We start from the raw sequence: 17,478 nt of genomic DNA on the forward strand, positions 1-17,478 counted from the left end.
ACTTGGCTGCCACCAGCAGAAAAGAAGTAGGGAAAGGAAAAGAGGAGAGAGGAAAATAGAGCATTAGTGAGTAAGAGGAATAAAGGGAGCCAATCTAAGAGAGGAGAGAGAAGGACCACAACGTTGAGGTGATAGAGTCTTTGTCATGTATCTGGGGCCATATGGGCAGCTGCTGAAGGTACTGATCCAGTTGGGGTAAGTGGCTATTGATTTTATCCACAGACCTATAAAATTAATACCCATGGGTGCCCTGAAAGATCCAAAGTACTTCTTGGTTTTGGGATTTTTCTTTTTTAGAGCTGTGTCCATTTTGGGGGGCGTGGGGATGGTGAAATTTTATATGTAGATTGACACTGAAATTTTATGGCCTCAGTTTCTTCTCAGTGTGCTTATCCCCTGAAAACTTTTCATTATCCCTAATACTCAGAACTTCACAGTCCTCACCCACTGAGCGAGCTTTCTTCCTTGGAGCATTCAGATGTTGAAGGAAATGTATCTAAGGTACTATTTAATTGTTGGTTATTCATCGGGTTTTTCAGAATTAATATTATATTGGTTTATTCCTTCTTAAGGGGTAATACAGCACCATGTGTTTCTTATTTTGACATAAATACATGTATTTGTGTGTGTGTGTATGTTTTTAAAGACTGTGACCCAAGAGTCATCGATGAAAAGTGCTAGCTTCAAACATAAACTGCAAAACTCGGAGGACAGAGGTGAGAGGATTTTAAACTGTTTTTGCAGAATGAAGCAAAATTAATCCGATTTTGGCAGGCTAGGCTGTTACTCAAATTGAGGCAGATCCAGTCACTATACGGAGTGACAATTGCCAGGCCTTGGAGAGAGCAGGGCGATCTGCTTACCAGCTCCAAATATGCATGAAGGTCAAGGGGAGGAGGACGGGGTTTCACTCAGGAACAAGACTGTCTGTGTCAAGAAGCGTGTATCCTGAGACTGGAGTCCCATCAATCAGCATGCCTCCTTACCAGCCCCACAGAAGGTACTGAAATCCCCAACTATTATTGTTCTGTTGTCACTTTCTCCCTTCAGATGTTAGTTTTTCCTTAAAATATTTAGGTGCTCTGATATTGGGTGCATATACATTTATAGTTGTTATGTTTTCTTGATGAATTGAACCCTTTATCATTATATAATAACCTTCTTTGTCTCTTGTTAAACATTTTTTGACTTCAGGTCTATTTTGTCTGGTAGAAGCATAGCTATTCCTGCTTTCTTTTGGTTTCCAGTTGCATGGAATATTTTTCTCCATTCTTTCACGTTGAGCCTGCGTGTGTCCTTAAAGCTGAGTTTAAGTCTTCTGTAAGCAGCATATAGTTAGGTCTTGTTATTTTATCCATTTAGCCACTCTGTGCCATTTGACTGGAGAATTTAATCCATTTACATTTAAAGTAATCATTGCAATGTTAGGACTAATGCCTTTGTATTCATTGTTTTCTGGCTGTTTTATAGTCCTTTTCATTTCTTCCTCTCTTGCTGTTTTCTTTTGTGGTTGATGATTTTCTGTAGTGGTATGCTTTGATTCCCTTTTCTTTATCTTTTATATATTTACTATAGACTTTTGCTTTGTGGTTACCATGAGGCTTACATAAAACATTTTATAGATATAGTTCAAGCTGATAACAACTTAACTTTTATGACATACAAAACTCTACCATTTTTCTCTCCCCACCCACATTTTATGTTTTAGATCTCATAATCTATCTCTTTTTATATTGTGTATCTATTAGAAATTATTATAGCTATACTTATTTTAAATATTTTTATCCTTTGACCTTTATTCTAGAGTTGATTAACACATCACTGTATTACATTATTAGAGTATTCTGAATTTGAATATAGACTTACCTTTACCAGGGTGTTTCATATTTTCATGTTACTATTAGTGTTTTTTCATTTCTTTTGACAAAAACTGCTTTCCACATTATTTGTAAAGCAGATCTAGTGGTAGATCAACTCTGGCAACCACCAGTCTGTTCTCTGTACCTAAAAGTTTGGTTTTATTTTTTGTTTTTCTTTTAGATTCCACGTATAAGTGAGATCATATGGTATTTGTCTTTCTCTGTTTGACTTATTTCACTTAGCATTTTGCCCTCAAAGTCCATTCATGTTGTCACAAATGGCAAGATTTTATTTTTTATTGCTGAATAATATTCCATTGTGTGTTTTCATTTTCATTTTCATTATTCATCCATCATTGGGCACTTATATTGCTTCCATGTATTGGCTGTAGTAAACAATACTGCAATGAACATTGGCGGTGGGGGACACATATAATTCCGAGTTAATGTTTTTCTTTTCTTCTGTTAAATATGAAGACGTGGAATTGCTAGATTATATGGTAGTTTTATTTTTAATGTTTTTAAGAACCTCCATACTGTTTTCCATAGTGGCCACACAAATTTACATTCCAACTAACAGTGCACGAGGGTTTTATTTTCTCTACATCTTCACCACCACTTGTTATCTCTTGTCTTTTGTTAACAGGCAGTCTAGTAAATAGAGGTGATATCTCCTTGTGGTTTTTATTTTCACTTCTCTGATCATTAGTGCTATTGAGCACCTTTTCATGTACCTGTTGGCCACCTGTATGTTTTTGGGAAAATGCCTACTCAGATTCTCTGCCCACTTTTTAATTGGATTTTTTTTTTTTTTTTGGCCAGTGAGTTATGTGAGTTCTTTATATATTTTGGATATTAACCCTTTATCAGATGTACAATTTGCAAATATTTTCTTCTGTTTTGTAGGTTGGTTTCTCATTTTGTTTATTTATTTTTTTCTTGTACAGAAGAAGCTTGGTGTAGTCCCACTTATTTATTTTTGTTTTTGTTGCCTTTGCTTGTGGTGTCAAATCCAAAAAAAATGATTGGGAAGACAGCTGTCATGGAGCTCGCTGCCTGTGTTTTCTTCTAGGAGTTTTATGGTTTCAAGTCTTATATGCAAGTCTTTAATTCATTTGAGTTAATTTTCATGTTTGATGTTAGTGGTCCGGTTTCATTCTTTTACATGTGGCTGTCATAGTTTCCTAACACCTTTTATTGAAGAGACTGTTTTTCTCCATTATATACTCTTGGCTCCTTTGTTGTAAATTAATTGATCATATATGCATGGGTTTATTTCTGGGCTCTCTGTTCTGTTCCATTGATCTATGGGTCTGTTTTTGTGCCAATAATGTGCTGTTTTGATTATTAAAGCTTTCTAATGTAGTTTGAGATCAGGAAACTTGATGCCTCCAGCTTTGTTCTTCTTTCTCAGGGTTGCTTTGGCTACTTGAAGTCTTACGGTTCCATACAAATTTTAGGATTGTTTTTTCTGTTTCAATGAATTATTTCTATTAGGGGTATCTATTAGTGGCATAGTTTGTTTCTGTCAGTGCTATCACATTAATTCATATAGGCTCTCTTACTCTATTATTTTTTCTTCGTTCTCCTTTGAGTGGATAGTTTGGATAAATGATCTGTCGTTGACATCTCAGATTCTTTCTTTTGCTGGATCAGATCTGCTTTTGATATTCTCTATTATTGCATTTTTTTACTCCACTTTTGTATTCTTTAGCTCCAGAATTTGTTGGTTCTTTTTTGTGCTTCCTGTCTATTAAACCTCTCACTTTGTTGGCTTATTGTTTGCCTGATTTTGTTGAATTGTCTTTGTGTTCTTGTAGCTTATCGCACATCTTAAAGGCAATTATTTTGCTTTCTTTCTTAGGCAAATCACAGACCTCCACTTTTTGTGGGGGTCAGTTACTGTAAAACTACTGTGGGTTTTTGGCAGTGTCACGTTTCCTTGAGTCTTCGTGTTCCCTGAAGTTTTGCATTGCTGTCTTCATATTTGAAGAAGCAGTCACCTCCTTTAGTCTTTACTGACTGGCTTCAGGAGAGAAATACCTTTTGTCTCCCAGGGATTCTGAAGCCTTCTCAGACCTTTTCTATGGATATGCCTGCTCCCCACTTATCTTCTTTTTATGGGGGACCTCTTAAGATTGCATGCTTTCTCGGAATCTGCACAGCCAGACCAGGTGCTGGCAGCCTCCTGTTGCTGCAGTGGTGAATGTTCAGTCTTGTGTGCTTACTCCCAGTCCTGCTGAATAGGGCTGGCTGCCTGTCTGCGAAGGGTCAGAGTCCGTGCCCTTGTGGGGGTGTGCAGAGTAAGCCAACCATAGGGTGGCGTGGTGTGTGGATGAGGCAGACGGTTGTTTGCAGTGTCCTTGGGCCATTTGGCGGGGAGAGGCGGTTCCATAGGTGAGGCCTCCCCAGCTCATGAGTAGGGTTCTTAATGGAGTCTGTGAAGCAGTTAGTAGGCTCTGCATCCCTTTGGTGCTCTCTGAGAACCCTGGATGTTGTTCTCCTGGTCCTTCCCCACCCCTCATTTGCGTAGCATACCTCAGTATTCTGGATGGGGCGAGAAAAAAGTGGTTTTCTTTGGCAGGGTCCCACACAGCTGGGGAAACTGCCCAGACACTCTCACCTCCCCCCACAGGAGAAATCATGGGCTGCAAAGTTCTCTCTTGGTCCTGGGCTCTGCTGCCTTGAGCAAGTGTTGATGTGAAACTGTCCTTGTTACCCTCCTCAGTGCGTCCAATCTTGGATTTTTTTCCCTTCCAACAGTGTGCTAGAACTTCCCCATTGGGCTCCCAAAATTCCACAAAGGCACTTCTGTCAGTAGGTGATTTTCAAAATCAGTATCCTTTGTGGGGAAGACAGTAGAGAATTCCTCTTCAGCCATTTTTCTCATCAACTCGTGTTTTAATGTTTCCTCTGGAACTTTGGATGTACTGTGCTCCCAGAACGGTAAGCAAACAGGATAATCACTCATGGTTTTGCATTTTGCCCTCATGTGCCTTCTTGGAGAGGCCCGAGGAATTGGGAGTGAGTCAGGAAGATAGCACTGAATGAAACAACGAAGCCAGGAATGCCTAGTATGGTGCCTGACATGTAGAACCATCCAATAAATCTTTGCTAGGGGACCAGACTAAGAAACTTAGAAAACACTGTCCTTTCGTGCTGAACCTGCATAATTCCATATTTGAACAGTTATTGATGCTTAGTCACAAATAAGGATTTATTATTAATTGATTTACTGATTTTTAAAATGCAGTAATCCAGACAAAAGATATTTCAGTAGTCCTTGTAAGACTAAGAAATTCAGCAATAAAGACTGTCTTTATTTTTTTTTATTCTCAGCATAGTACACATTGGTAGGAAAAACAAAGAAATTGGTCCTGGCAACAGGCTTCCACAGGAAGGATATTTTGGTAAAGATGACTATTCTTGCCCCAGTGAAGGCTGTTGGCCTTTATCATTTTAGGCCACAGGGTGTCACTTCAGAGTAAGATTTTTTAAAATGACTTAACTCAGGAGAAGTTGGCTGTTAACCATAGGGCTGGGTTCTGTGTAGCACTAAAAATTGTTTCATCAGAAGTACGAGTGTATCAATGCAGTGTGGACACCAAATTACTCACTGCGACCTGTGCCCAATAGGCCACCCCAGATAGGTTCAGAGGCCCCTCAGATTGCAAAAGTCTTCAATCTTCACAGAAATGGAGGCGGCCGTGTTCACAAGCAAGCCCGTAGCCCCTCTGCCAGCCACCAGCAAACCAACAGAGTTAGCGTTCATTTGCAATCACTTTACTTTCAGCCACGGTGTGCGTGTTCATTTCTGAAGTGCTCTGTGTACCTGGTTTGAACTCCTTTCTGAGAATGTCAAAAAGTCCCGGTTAAAAGAGGCATGCAGTTACCATGGAAACGCCCGAGGCAACTGCATTGCTTAGGACCTGCAGCCTTTAACAAATGCTTCAGTTTCTCTAGAGGAGCCTCTTCCCTCTGAGAGCCATTCCTTTGTTTCAGGACATTTATAAGATGTCCCCCTCATAAAGGCTTTTATATGCCAGGTTACTTCCTTATCTCCCACGTGGTCCATCTGAATGATCCCTGTAAATTGATCACAAATTCCAAGCAACTCATTCAAGGGGTAACAAGGTTATTTATGCAGTGTTCCTGGATTCCTCTCTCCATAGAAGGTACCTGTTATCTGTGCCAGCAGGTGCCCTGCTTTTCCACTAGTGGTTCATGAACATGATAAATGGAAATTCAAGGCCATGCTTTGAGCTATGGCTGCAAATATGTTGTCAGAAGAGAAAATTTTAAGAATCTAGAAGGAGCAGCAAGGAAAGAGATGTAAAGAGATGTAGTTGCCCAAATTGGGATAGCTGAAATCCTCTCTAAGTGGTTTCTTTGGGCCACGATGAGGGTATAGACACCATGTGAGAGTCAAGCATCAGTGCTGTTTCTTTTGTGGCTGGAAGAGGGCCGTGCTGTGCCTGGATTCTTTTCTTTGATTTAAGAAACCATTTAGCTTTGAAACAGGGCAACTCCCTAGAAATACCCATCCATGCTTTGCAAACAAACGAACACACCTAAATCTAAGAGCAGTGAGGAGAAACAGACAGTGGCCCCTCTCAAAGCTGAGAATATTTTTTATGCTTTTCATTTTATTTGTTTTTTTTATTACAGAGAGGCTGGATGTGGGTTCTTTTCAAAGTTCAGAGTAGGAGTGTGATCTCTAATGAAGTTTTTAGTTTATGAAAATTCTATTATAGCAAACCAACTAAGTGAAGGTCATGTATTCATGTATTCAGCTCATTTTATCTATATGTCTGATATTAATTTAGTTCGTTCTGCTTTTGATCATCCTTTTCTCTCAGTCTTGTTTTATACCTCCCTTGTTTAGCTATTTCTTTTTTGTCCTTTAATAGAAAATAATCTAAGTTATTCATTTTTCTTAAAAAATGTATCTTCTATTTTACCACAGAGTGTGAACTATTTTAACACTGACTATTCTCTACTTTGCATAATTCTAACAGCAAAATTATTTTTCTTTTCCTTTTGTCACCTTGATATTTATGACTGGTATTTCCTGCTGTGGTGCTGTTTCTAAAAAATGAGTATATTTACAGTTCCTCCCAAAAGGTAGCTTCAGCAAGTCTCAAAATGCTAAATTTTACTAATTTCTACTTACTATTTATGCAGTAGATACTTGGGTCTCTAATAGTTTTGATATTCCTGTAGCTCTTCCCTCACTGATAGTATAAGATAATTAGAATAAATTCCTGTTTTACTAAGATCCTCTTTTAGAATATTCTGCAGCATTTATTTATTTATTCATTCAGTGAACGTCTGCTGAATGTCTACCATGCACTTGTCTACATGTTAGATATTCTGGTGAACAAAACAGACAGCACACCTGCCTTCACTGGACCTTACCTTCCAGTAGGGGAGACATATTATAGTATATTACCCTGTGATAAATGCTAAGAAAAAATTAAGCAGAGAAGGGGATTTAAAAGTTGGGAAGTTGAAATTTTAGTTTGCCGTTTCTTTGAGGGGGGTAGGTAATTAGGTTCATTTATTTTTTCATTTATTTAATAGTGGTACTGAGGATTGAAATCAGGACCTCATGCATGTTAAGCATGCACCCTACCACTGAGCTCTACCCTCCCACTGAAGTTGTAGTTTGGATGGCCAGAGGACACCTTAGTGTAGATATGTAGGGGGGAGGGGGAGGATGCAAGCTGGAGGAGCAGCAAGTGCAAAGGCCCTGAGGTGAGAATGTGCCCAAGAGCCTGAGGGGCTGCAGGGAGACCAGGGCAGAGCAACCTGCTCCTGCGGAAGGAGAAACTCACCATATTGCCCAGCTCCCTGCTCAGAGTAACACTCCAGGATTCACTGAGTGAACTCATGAAGTTCAATTCCAGAACTTTCAGGGGAAAATCTATAGTGACTAGCTGGATATGTGAGGAAAGGGGGAAGAGCAGATGGCTTCTCAGCTACGTGTGTGTGTGTGTGTGCACGTGCGCGCAGGGGCTCAGTGGATGGGGAACAAAGAGTGATGTGGGTGGGGAGGAAGAGAAAAGAGTGGGTTCTGAGATGGAAACACAAGGTTGCTGTTTGAGAGAGCTCAGACAAGAGAGAGACTTTGGAGAGGGCAGCTGAAGGTATGGAGCTGATGAGGTCCTCCAGGGAGGTGGCCTGGGACAGGTGCCTTCTGTAGGCAGAACCTCAGGCCTTGAAGATGGAAGAGAAGGAGACCAAAAAGAAAAACAGGGGTCAGGCCTGAGGCTAGGGCACTGCTGACAATGATGCGATGCCATTGATAGGGCTGGGAGGGCCCAGATGGGGTGAGGACTTGTTGGGGGTGAAACTGAACATCAAAATAGAAACTATTTGTTCCTCTTTCTCCGCTACCTCTAAACTGACCCTCCTCCTTCCCTCTCCCCACTGGTAACCACTAGTTTGCTCTCTGTATCTGTGAGTCTGACAAACCATTGGATATAAAATAAGCCACAAGGGTATATTGTACAACACGGGGAACATGGCCAACGTTTTACAGTAACTGTGAATGGAGTATAACCTTGAAAAATTGAATCACTGTTGTACACCTGTAACTTATAAACACTGTACATGAACTATACTTCAATTTTTAAAAAAAAAAAAAATTTAGTAACTGCTAAGTTGAAAAGAGAATTTGAGGGGCAGGATTAGCATGCACAAGGTCCTGAGTTCAATCCCCAGTACCTCCGTTAAAAAAAGTAAATGAAAAGGAGAAAAAAGGACAGCCATTTAAATTAGAAAGAAAAACAAAAGATAATCTTTTTATTAAATCTCATCAGTGGAGGCTCTCAGAGTCACCTGAGTTGTTGAGGAATGAACTTGACCCACTTAGGAGACGCCCTCAGGACAGCACTGAAGTGCCAGTGTAATCGGCAGGTGGCGCCCTCTGCAGGGTGATCCCATGAGCTTCCAAAAGCTGGCAGGTCAGGAAACCTTGCCAGTTCGCCCTTTAGCCCAGAGCCCTGAAAGCGTTTTTGACATCAACCATCACTGCTTTTCATTTGAGTCAGTCTATATCCTGCTAAGCAGAGTGTCCCTTAAATGAGCGATTAGTAACAAGCAGGGAACAAGTCTCAATTGCTGTGCATCAGGGCTGGCCATTAACCCTGGGTGAAGAGAGGGCAAGATAAATTTGGGACCAGAGAAAGGTGTGTGTGTTTATTACTGTGCTGTGCTTGCCTTCAGACCAATCGGAGGGTCGTTCTGCCAAGTGGAAACAGTCGAGACTGGAGGACAGTCATGGTCCAGGATCCCTGTCCTCAGCAGCAGAAGAAACCAACTTGGCAGGTAACACTGTGCACCCAGCCAGCAGGTCAGGTGCGAACGTGACAACTGTCTCAGCTCTGAATGTCCCCACATGAGTTACAAGGGAGTTAGTTTTAAGGTCATTGTAGCTGCAGGACCCGAAAAACTAAGTATTTTGTCCTTTCAGAGACGGGTAAATTGTTACACAGATTGTGGATAAAACCAAGCACTCTCTCTCCTTCTGACGTTTTAGTTTCTGCCTTTTAACTCTTCGTGGCCATTTTCAGGGCCCAAGTGTTCTTAAACATATAGGTCTCTGCTTTAGTTGATGGTGATCAGCTAAATTTTTGTGTTAGAAATATTCGCTCTGTACAAATAAAAGAGAGTGATCCGAAATGTCTGCATATGTGAGGATGGCCTTCTGGGTGAGCGATGCCACTGTAGTGAAGCAGGAGGCTCCAAGGAGGCAGATTTGGAAGCCTGGAGGGACTAGGAGGAGGTGGTTAAGAGCCAGACAGCCTGTGTTCCAACCCTGGAGCTGTGGGTGTGAACTTGGACCAGTTATGTGATCTCTCTGTTAAATGTGGACGATGACAGTGCCAGCTTCACTTGGATTTTGTGAGGATTCACAGACTTGATAAGTACAAATCCCTTAGAACAGTGCCAGACCCCTCGTGAGCCCTCCGAAAACTTCTGGTACCCAGAAGCTGTTCTGCCAGCATTGCCCCTGGAGACGCCCCACCCATCACGTCCTCCTGCAAACCTCTTACAACACCCGGGTCTGCTTCTTAGATGTGCTAGCGGGTGCTCTTATTTAAAGCACTGGGAACGTTTGGGTGAAATGAGCACTTGCCAGAGTGTGAGTTTGGGTGGGAAGTGACATGAAGCGTTTGCTCAAGCTGGCCTGGTGGGGCCCGGCCACTGCGGTCCTGCTGCAGTCACAGCCGGGCAGCCGGTGGGGCTCCTGTGGGTCAGGTCTGTGCCTCTGGCTGTCCATCCTCTGGGCAGCTGGTGGACCGAGCACATGTACTCGGAGCCCTTAGTCGGTTTTATTTACTGTTCTGTTCTTCTTGTTTGGAAGGCATTCCTACTTCATCCCTAATAGTTACGCAGGAGAACTCGAAAGGTTCTGCAATGATCACAACCTTTGAAAACTTCACGAGAGAACTGAAAAGAAAATACGAGGTAATGGTCCACTAAGAAGCAGCAGCCAGCTCGTTAGGCATTTGTAGTGACCAGTTCCTGTTCGTCAATACCGTTGTTACCCTTCCTGTGTGAAGGTGTCCCTGAGTCCCTGGGGAGGTATGTTTGTCTTAGCTGTGGTCACAGACTTCAGTGCCGTTGTGAACTGTGGTTTGTTTTTATAAGCTATTCCATGTCCGTTTGCTGCAGTGGGACCAGAGGTACCTACGTGCAAAGCAGACTCATGGTTTGGTTGTGTTGATTGCATTCTCAGAAATCCAGAAACCAGGAAGCAATGGTTTGGTCACAGTGATATACAAGGAAGGGGAGGAGGGGGCACCGTGTGGAGGAGAGAGGTGACTTGGGCGGATGGTCAGCTGAGTGGTGGCAGATCTTTGAGACCCTGCACATACGGGTGCCACAAAACGTTGACTGCAAGATGAACTTTGAAACCATTTCCATCCCCTCCATTTTATCCTATTGTTTCTAAATCCCTAATGAGTTACTTATTAGCACTTTTGAGAAAAGTATCTTACCTAACATACACTCGTTTAGCTAACTTGGAAGATCTCCAGTCTTACTTCCTGTAGTACTGATGTAGCTAATTTATAATGGAAATTTGTTCACGATAGTCAGTCTGTATCAATAGCATTGTTCTTTATTGGTACGGAACCTGGGGTAACACATGAAGTGTGTGTTACGGTGCCTGGTCACAATTCATTAGTGATAATGTTCACTGTATTATGTGCTGGCAGCATCCTTTTAGGACAAAGCCGGCACCCAATGTATGTTGTTATGTTTAACCCAAATGTGCTGATTTTGTTATTGTTATGATTTAGCTTAGGTACAGAAGGAGCCCACTTTATTCAAAAAATACAAAGCAAGCGCCAGATTGCCTAATGAAACTTTTAAACCAGATCCATCAGTGCAGGTAAGTGTTGGGTTTCAAAACAAGTTCATGGAAGGCTGATCCTTGGCAAACCGCCTTTGTCTCCTGACTGTTGTGCGGGACCATGAGTGGAAGCTTGAGCCGAGGTGAGGTTTGATAAATTGCTTGACTTTGCTGGGTTTCTGGTTTCTCATTTGTACAATGAGGGATTGAAATAAGAGCCTCCTTAAGCCTCTAGTTGGTCTTCCATTGTATGATCCTGAAATACCATTCTTAGAAAATGCATAGTCCAATTGTGAAGACAATGAGCGTGGATATATATGTAAAAAAAATGCTGGGTAAATGGTGTATGGTATATACGTACAGTGGGATGTTAGTCACCTTAAAAAGGAGGAAAATTCTGACCCGTGTTACAACGTGGATGAACCTGGGGACCTTAAGCTCAGTGAAATCATCCAGATCCAAAAGGAAAAGTATTATATGATCCTATTATAGGAAGTACCTGGAATAGGCAAATTCATGGAGCTGGAAAGTAGAATAGAGGTTCCCAGGGGTTGAGGGAAGGGGAAGAGCTTGTTTAATCAGCAGAGTTTCTGTTTGGGAGAGTGGAACAGTTCTGCAAATGAAGAGAGGTGATGGTTGGACGACACTGAGTTCTTAATGCCACTGAACTGTACACTTAAAAATGGTTTCAGGGGTACATTCTATGTATATTTTGCTACACTTACATGTGCACACACACACACACACACACGTGCACAAACACACCCCTAGGTCCATGTAGCAGGAAGCACAAAGGTGCCAAGATTTCAGACAGATGTGGAGTGAGAAGGGGTTGAATAGAGAGGTGGGTTTCTGTTGTGATTAATTCAGTGATTGCAGCGGAAGTGCGTCTGGAGTGAGGTTCTGGATACACAGCTTTGCCTGGTACAGGGAAGGCAAGGATGGAAGCTGTTCCTCATGGGAGGGAATGGCCTATAAATGAAGGGAGGGGGGCGGAAATCAATGAGAGGTCAGTTTGCTTAACTGAAGTAGAAAGTTTCTTAGGGTGGAACACATAACACAAATAGCAATTTATAATTGTTTCAAACTTTTATATATACGCAAAATCATTAGATTCTCGAAATCAGCCCGTGAGGGACTTTGGGCTTGTGGAACTCCTGTCACCTTGTAGGGAGCATGCATTCACCTCCCTTTCCATCCAGTGAGCGCACGCTGAGCCTGTCCTGGGCTCAGTGCCCGCAGGCAGTGGGCAGGAGCTTTTTGCCTTCATGGGACTTTCAGCCCAACGGAGAAGGCAGAAATAAGCAAGTGAGAAGATAAGCAGTTTATTTGGTGTTTAGACCCAGAACAGCGACTGTTAGAAATTTCAGGTTGCAGATGCAGAGGTGGAAAGAGAGTTTATCAGCCAATTTCAAGGCCAACTGAAGGCAAGAGAAAGAGGGGCAGGGGGGAGGCGGGAGGTGATGGGGAGCCGTGATTGGTGTTTTGGCTTTTAGCCAAGTCTGGCTTCAGTCTCCCTATGCCTGGAGTCACCTCCCCTTTGCTCTACTAAGAATGATTTTTGAAATGCCAGTTGTCTCTGGACTTCTGTTGAAAGGCTCAAGCAAAGTTTGCATAGTTATGTTTCTGGGGGTGAGGATGGGCAGGCGGGGAGGGGAGGGCTGAGAAGGGAGATGTATATTTGATTTACAATGTGTTAGTTTCTAGTGTGCAGCATAGTGATTCAGGTATACATATAAATATTCTGTTTCAGATTCTTTTTCATTATAGGTTATTACAAGCTACTGAATATAGTTCCCTGTACTATCCAGTAGGACCTTGTTTGTTGTTTATTTTGTATATAGTAGTTTGTATCTGCTAATCTCAAACTCTTAATTTATCTCTCCCTGCCTTTCCCCTTAAGTTTTCTATGTCTGTGAGTCTCTAATTGTAAGTAAGTTCATTTGTGTCATTTTTTTTAGATTCTGCATCTAAGTGATATATGATATTTGTCTTTCTCTGACTTACTTAATATGATATCTCTAGGTCCATCCATGTTGCTGAGAAAGGCAATATTTCATTCTTTTGTGTCCGAGTAGTATTCCATTGGATAAATATACCACGGCTTCTTTATCCAGTCATCTGTCAGTGGACATTCAGGGTGTTTCCGTGTCTTAGCTATTGTAAATTGTGCTGCTATGAACATTGAGGTGCATGTATCTTTTCGAATTTAGGTTTTCGCAAGATACATGCCCCCAGGAGTGGGATTTATAGATCGCATGGTAGCTCTATTTTTAGTTTGGTTTTAATCTCCGTACTGGTTTCCATAGTGGCTGCTCCAGATTACATTCGCATCAGTAGTAGCAGTTTTTCTCCACAGCCTCTCCATCATTTGTGGTTTGTGGACTTTTGAATGATGGCCATTCTGACTGGTGTGGGGTAATACCTCGTTGTAACTTTAATTTGCATTTCTCTGACCATAAGCAGTATTGAGCATCTTTTCCTGTGCCTCTTGGCCATCTGTATGTCTTCATCGGAGAAATGGGAGACATATATTCTTAAGACAAGAAATGTCTAGGGAAGAATATGAAATATCCTTGCAATAAGAGATTAAGAGTGTCGTTTGTCACATCCAAGCTGCCCCAATGAAATTTGTGGCTTTTATATTTATCAGAATGAGTAAACTAGAAGAGTTTCACGATTTTGTTCTTCAAGAGCTGAGCAGTCTTGAGAAGGATATTCAGGATCTGAAACGCCTTGAGGAGAATGTTCTGGTAAGTTCCTCTTGTTTGGAACATTCTCTGTGACTTAAGGGGCTCTGTCCAGGGTGGAATAACTGCTAATTTCTTCATCCAACCAGCCAACCTTTTGTTCAATTTTAGGAATTTTGGGGGAAACAGTCTGATGATCTGAAATCATTCTGTGATCTGCAACTGCTGAGGTATTTTTTTTTAAACAAATACTCTTTCTAGAGCATATCTTAGTTGAAGTAGGAGGTATTCAGCTCAAGTGTGAGTGGCTGAGTTTGATAAAACCTTAGATTAGTAGCAAATTAGCTGCAACTTTTCTCAACAGCCACTTCGGTTGGGGATCCCTGAGCTTAGAGCGTGGTTTAGGATGCCAGTTGGGGTATTGATTTTGACGAGCATAATCAGGGTCATCCAGACTTCAGTGTTTTTGATGCAAGTGGTTTTCTTTTTAAGCAATATTTTTAAATACTTAAAATAGATTTTGAGGAAAATATTGAGGTTGGGCTTCTGAGCCAACCGTTGATTTTCAGTGAAGCTGGACTGTGTTCTTGACAATATATTCTGTATATTCTGTTTTAAAAGACACGTGGGATTGTCTTGCTCCGCGTGTGTCCCGCTGTGATCAGCCAGCATGCCTTCTGAGGCTGCGGCTTCTATCCATTTGGAACACGGTGCCTTTTCCTAGGGTTTAAGGAGTCGGGAAAGAGAGAGGAGCCCGTCACGCCTCTGCCTGTACCTGGGGCGACATTCTGTGCTTTCTTCCTGCTCGAATCAAAAGGGGCCCCTTATAAATTTGTAATGGCGCAAGCTTTCTCTCCCCGTTGAGAATCAGCTTTTATCCCAGAAATCGAAGTCACGTGGTTTTAAAAGGGATATTATTCTGATCATGTCATGTATTTCAGACAAGTACAGCAAAAACTTTCCAAATTTGAGTTCCATGCTACTGTCGACCCCAGTTAACACAATGAATAGTGATGACAGTGTGGACTATAGATTTGCAAAATTCTTCCACGCATGCATCTCCCTCCATGTGCGTGATTAAAGTAGGTTTCCATTTAAAACTTCTTCACTGAATGCCCATGGTTGGCTTTTAATGGTTCTCAAACTTGTTGGAATCAAGACCTCTGAACACTTTTAAAATGTATTGAGACTCCCCAGAGAGGTTTGGCTTTGCGGGGATATATCTCTGAATATTTTCCACGCTAAAAATTGACGTTTTTTAAAAACGTATTTATTTTAAAAAATAATAAACCTTTGCATAGTGGTATAAATAACAGATTTTTTTTTAATGAAAAATAACCAGACTTTCCAAAACAAACGTGAGAAGAGTAGCATTGTTTTATGTTTTTGCAAATCTCTTTACTGTCTGGCTTAATAGAAGACATATCTGCCTCTGAATTCAATCCAGTGTGGTACCACACATCATGTAGCCTCTGGAAAACTCCACTGAACATTTGTGAGAGAGTAAGAATGAAAAAAGCAAGTAATGTCTTAGTGCTATTACCATTATGACCGAAATAGTTTTGACCTCACAGAACCTTTGGAAACAGTTTCCCTAAGGGTCCCAAATGTGAGGTGGAGAACTGCTGATATAAAGCAGTTCTCTGTACTATACTATGTATATTTACGTACACTGTATCTACCTGTCTGTATATCTGTCTATATAATACAGATAAGTATAATCTATAATAGAGTGAGCTTTATAGAGATTATATCCCTTAGTCTTCTGAAACCTAGAGAATTCATGATCTATTTTGCTAGAAAATAACTTCAGACAATTTAATTAAAAACATTATTATGAACTTCTAAATCTGGGCTGCCTTTCCTGAATGAAGGGGTAACTGTTAGTACTTTGAAATGAATTAAATACATCTTCTTTTAAAGTATACTTCTTGGGGTAGAGGACCTGTTTTGTCTAAACCCAGATTTTAGGCAACTGTCTCATCAGTTCATGTAGTTTACGTTGTAGATATTAATCACTAGTTTCATTCATCTCCCTTGATAACGGGCCCCTGTGTGAATTTCAAATACCTCGAAGAACAAAAATGGCTTTTATTTATTTATTTTTAATTGAAGTGCAGTCAGTTACAATGTGTCAGTTTCTGGTGCACAGCACAACGTCGCAGTCATGCATATACACGCATATATTCGTTTTCATATTCTTTTTCATTAAAGGCTAAAGATGGCTTTTAAGTATACAACCTCCAAGTTTTGAATTTGCTCTCTTCTCTTCTGAGCACATAAGGACCATGCCCCGTGGTTTGCAAATGAGAGAAGGCGGTGGTGCCCTTAGCTCACACTGCATTCCGACCGGGCACTGGGCTCTGGGCTAAGTGCTTGATGTGCCCTTGAGACTTAGCAAGGTTAATCAGCTTGGCTGAGATCACACAGGTGCCCAGTGTCTCTCCTTTTGCCATGTCTGCACGTCAGTGGTGGCTTGACACATTTTCCTAGGGAGATGAGAAGGACTTCCTCAGACTAGATTGTTGCAGCCCCGAGCACAGAGGTGCAGAAGACAGGGATTCAGTGCTTTGAATGGTGGTCATGAAATCCCTCTCCATGTGTTGTGGGCTAATGGCATGACAGAGACAATGCATAAAAGAGAATCAAACCTAAAAACTACTATGTATAATATAGATAAACAAGGTCCTACTGTGTAGCACAGGGAACTACATTCAAGGTCTTGTAATAACCTATAATGAAAAAGAATATATATATACACATATAAGTGAATCACTGCTGTACACCAGAAACTAACACCACATTGTAAATCAACTGTACTTCAATAAAAAAAAATCAGATGAAAATATTCATCTCTTACGTTGATATCTTGAATTGGCTACTGAGCCTCCTCAGTGAAGGTCCTGCAATACAACAGTCTATGAAATCACTCCGTGGTACATATGTAATAGGCACACGGATATATAGTCTTGTTTTTAAATTGCCTAATGTGGACATAATGAGGTGGATCAATTTCTTGCAGGCTTAATCCAGTTCAGCCTTCATGAGGAACGCCAAAGATCCGCTTTATGCTGCGCTCCTGGGGTAGGTACAAGCTTTGCTCTGTTCAGTCACCGTGACTTGAAGTGGGGAAGCAAGCCCTAGAAGTTACTCTCATTCTTTGTCCACATTACGTCGCTTCCACTGAGCTTCCTCCTGTTTCACCGTATCTCCCATCCTAGAAATTATCCTTCTGGATCTGGGTCATTCTTTCATTTGGCAAATACGTATAATTGAGCACTTGCCCTGCATCGAGCTCTGTGCTAAACAGGGAGACGCAGTGAATGACACACAGACATGTTCTTGGCTCCCCTCCCGCCTGCCACCCCAAAGTAAATTCCTTGAAGGAAGACAGAAAACTAAACAAATAAAACAATCACAAGTATACTAAGTGCTTCGAGGGAGGCTGAGAAGGCGCTTTGGCAGAGAGCGGTGGCGTGAAGTACCAGTTTCAGATAGGATGGTCATTCAAGGTCCCTCTGAGGAAGCAACACTCAGGATGCCGTTTCAGGAATGGGAAGGGACT

The 17,478-nt window shown here is 41.5% G+C and overlaps 1 protein-coding gene across 15 annotated transcripts in view; it reads left to right on the forward strand.

The window, feature by feature from the left end:
* SYCP2L (synaptonemal complex protein 2 like) overlaps positions 1–17,478 on the forward strand; it is a 61,968-nt gene that overhangs the window by 25,407 nt on the left and 19,083 nt on the right. For 10 of the 15 annotated variants that reach the window (XM_064476194.1, XM_064476191.1, XM_064476192.1 and 7 more), the window contains exons 20-27: positions 428–501; positions 647–716; positions 9,090–9,191; positions 10,231–10,334; positions 11,171–11,262; positions 13,877–13,976; positions 14,085–14,143; positions 16,936–16,997. In XM_064476194.1, the coding sequence (XP_064332264.1) occupies positions 428–501; positions 647–716; positions 9,090–9,191; positions 10,231–10,334; positions 11,171–11,262; positions 13,877–13,976; positions 14,085–14,143; positions 16,936–16,960 (626 nt within the window). In that variant the 3' untranslated portion in view covers positions 16,961–16,997. The other 5 variants (XM_064476195.1, XM_064476196.1, XM_064476198.1 and 2 more) reach the window with 4 other exon arrangements.

Source organism: Camelus dromedarius, chromosome 19, assembly GCF_036321535.1.
Source record: "Camelus dromedarius isolate mCamDro1 chromosome 19, mCamDro1.pat, whole genome shotgun sequence".
In the NCBI taxonomy this organism is placed as follows: Eukaryota; Metazoa; Chordata; class Mammalia; order Artiodactyla; family Camelidae; genus Camelus; species Camelus dromedarius.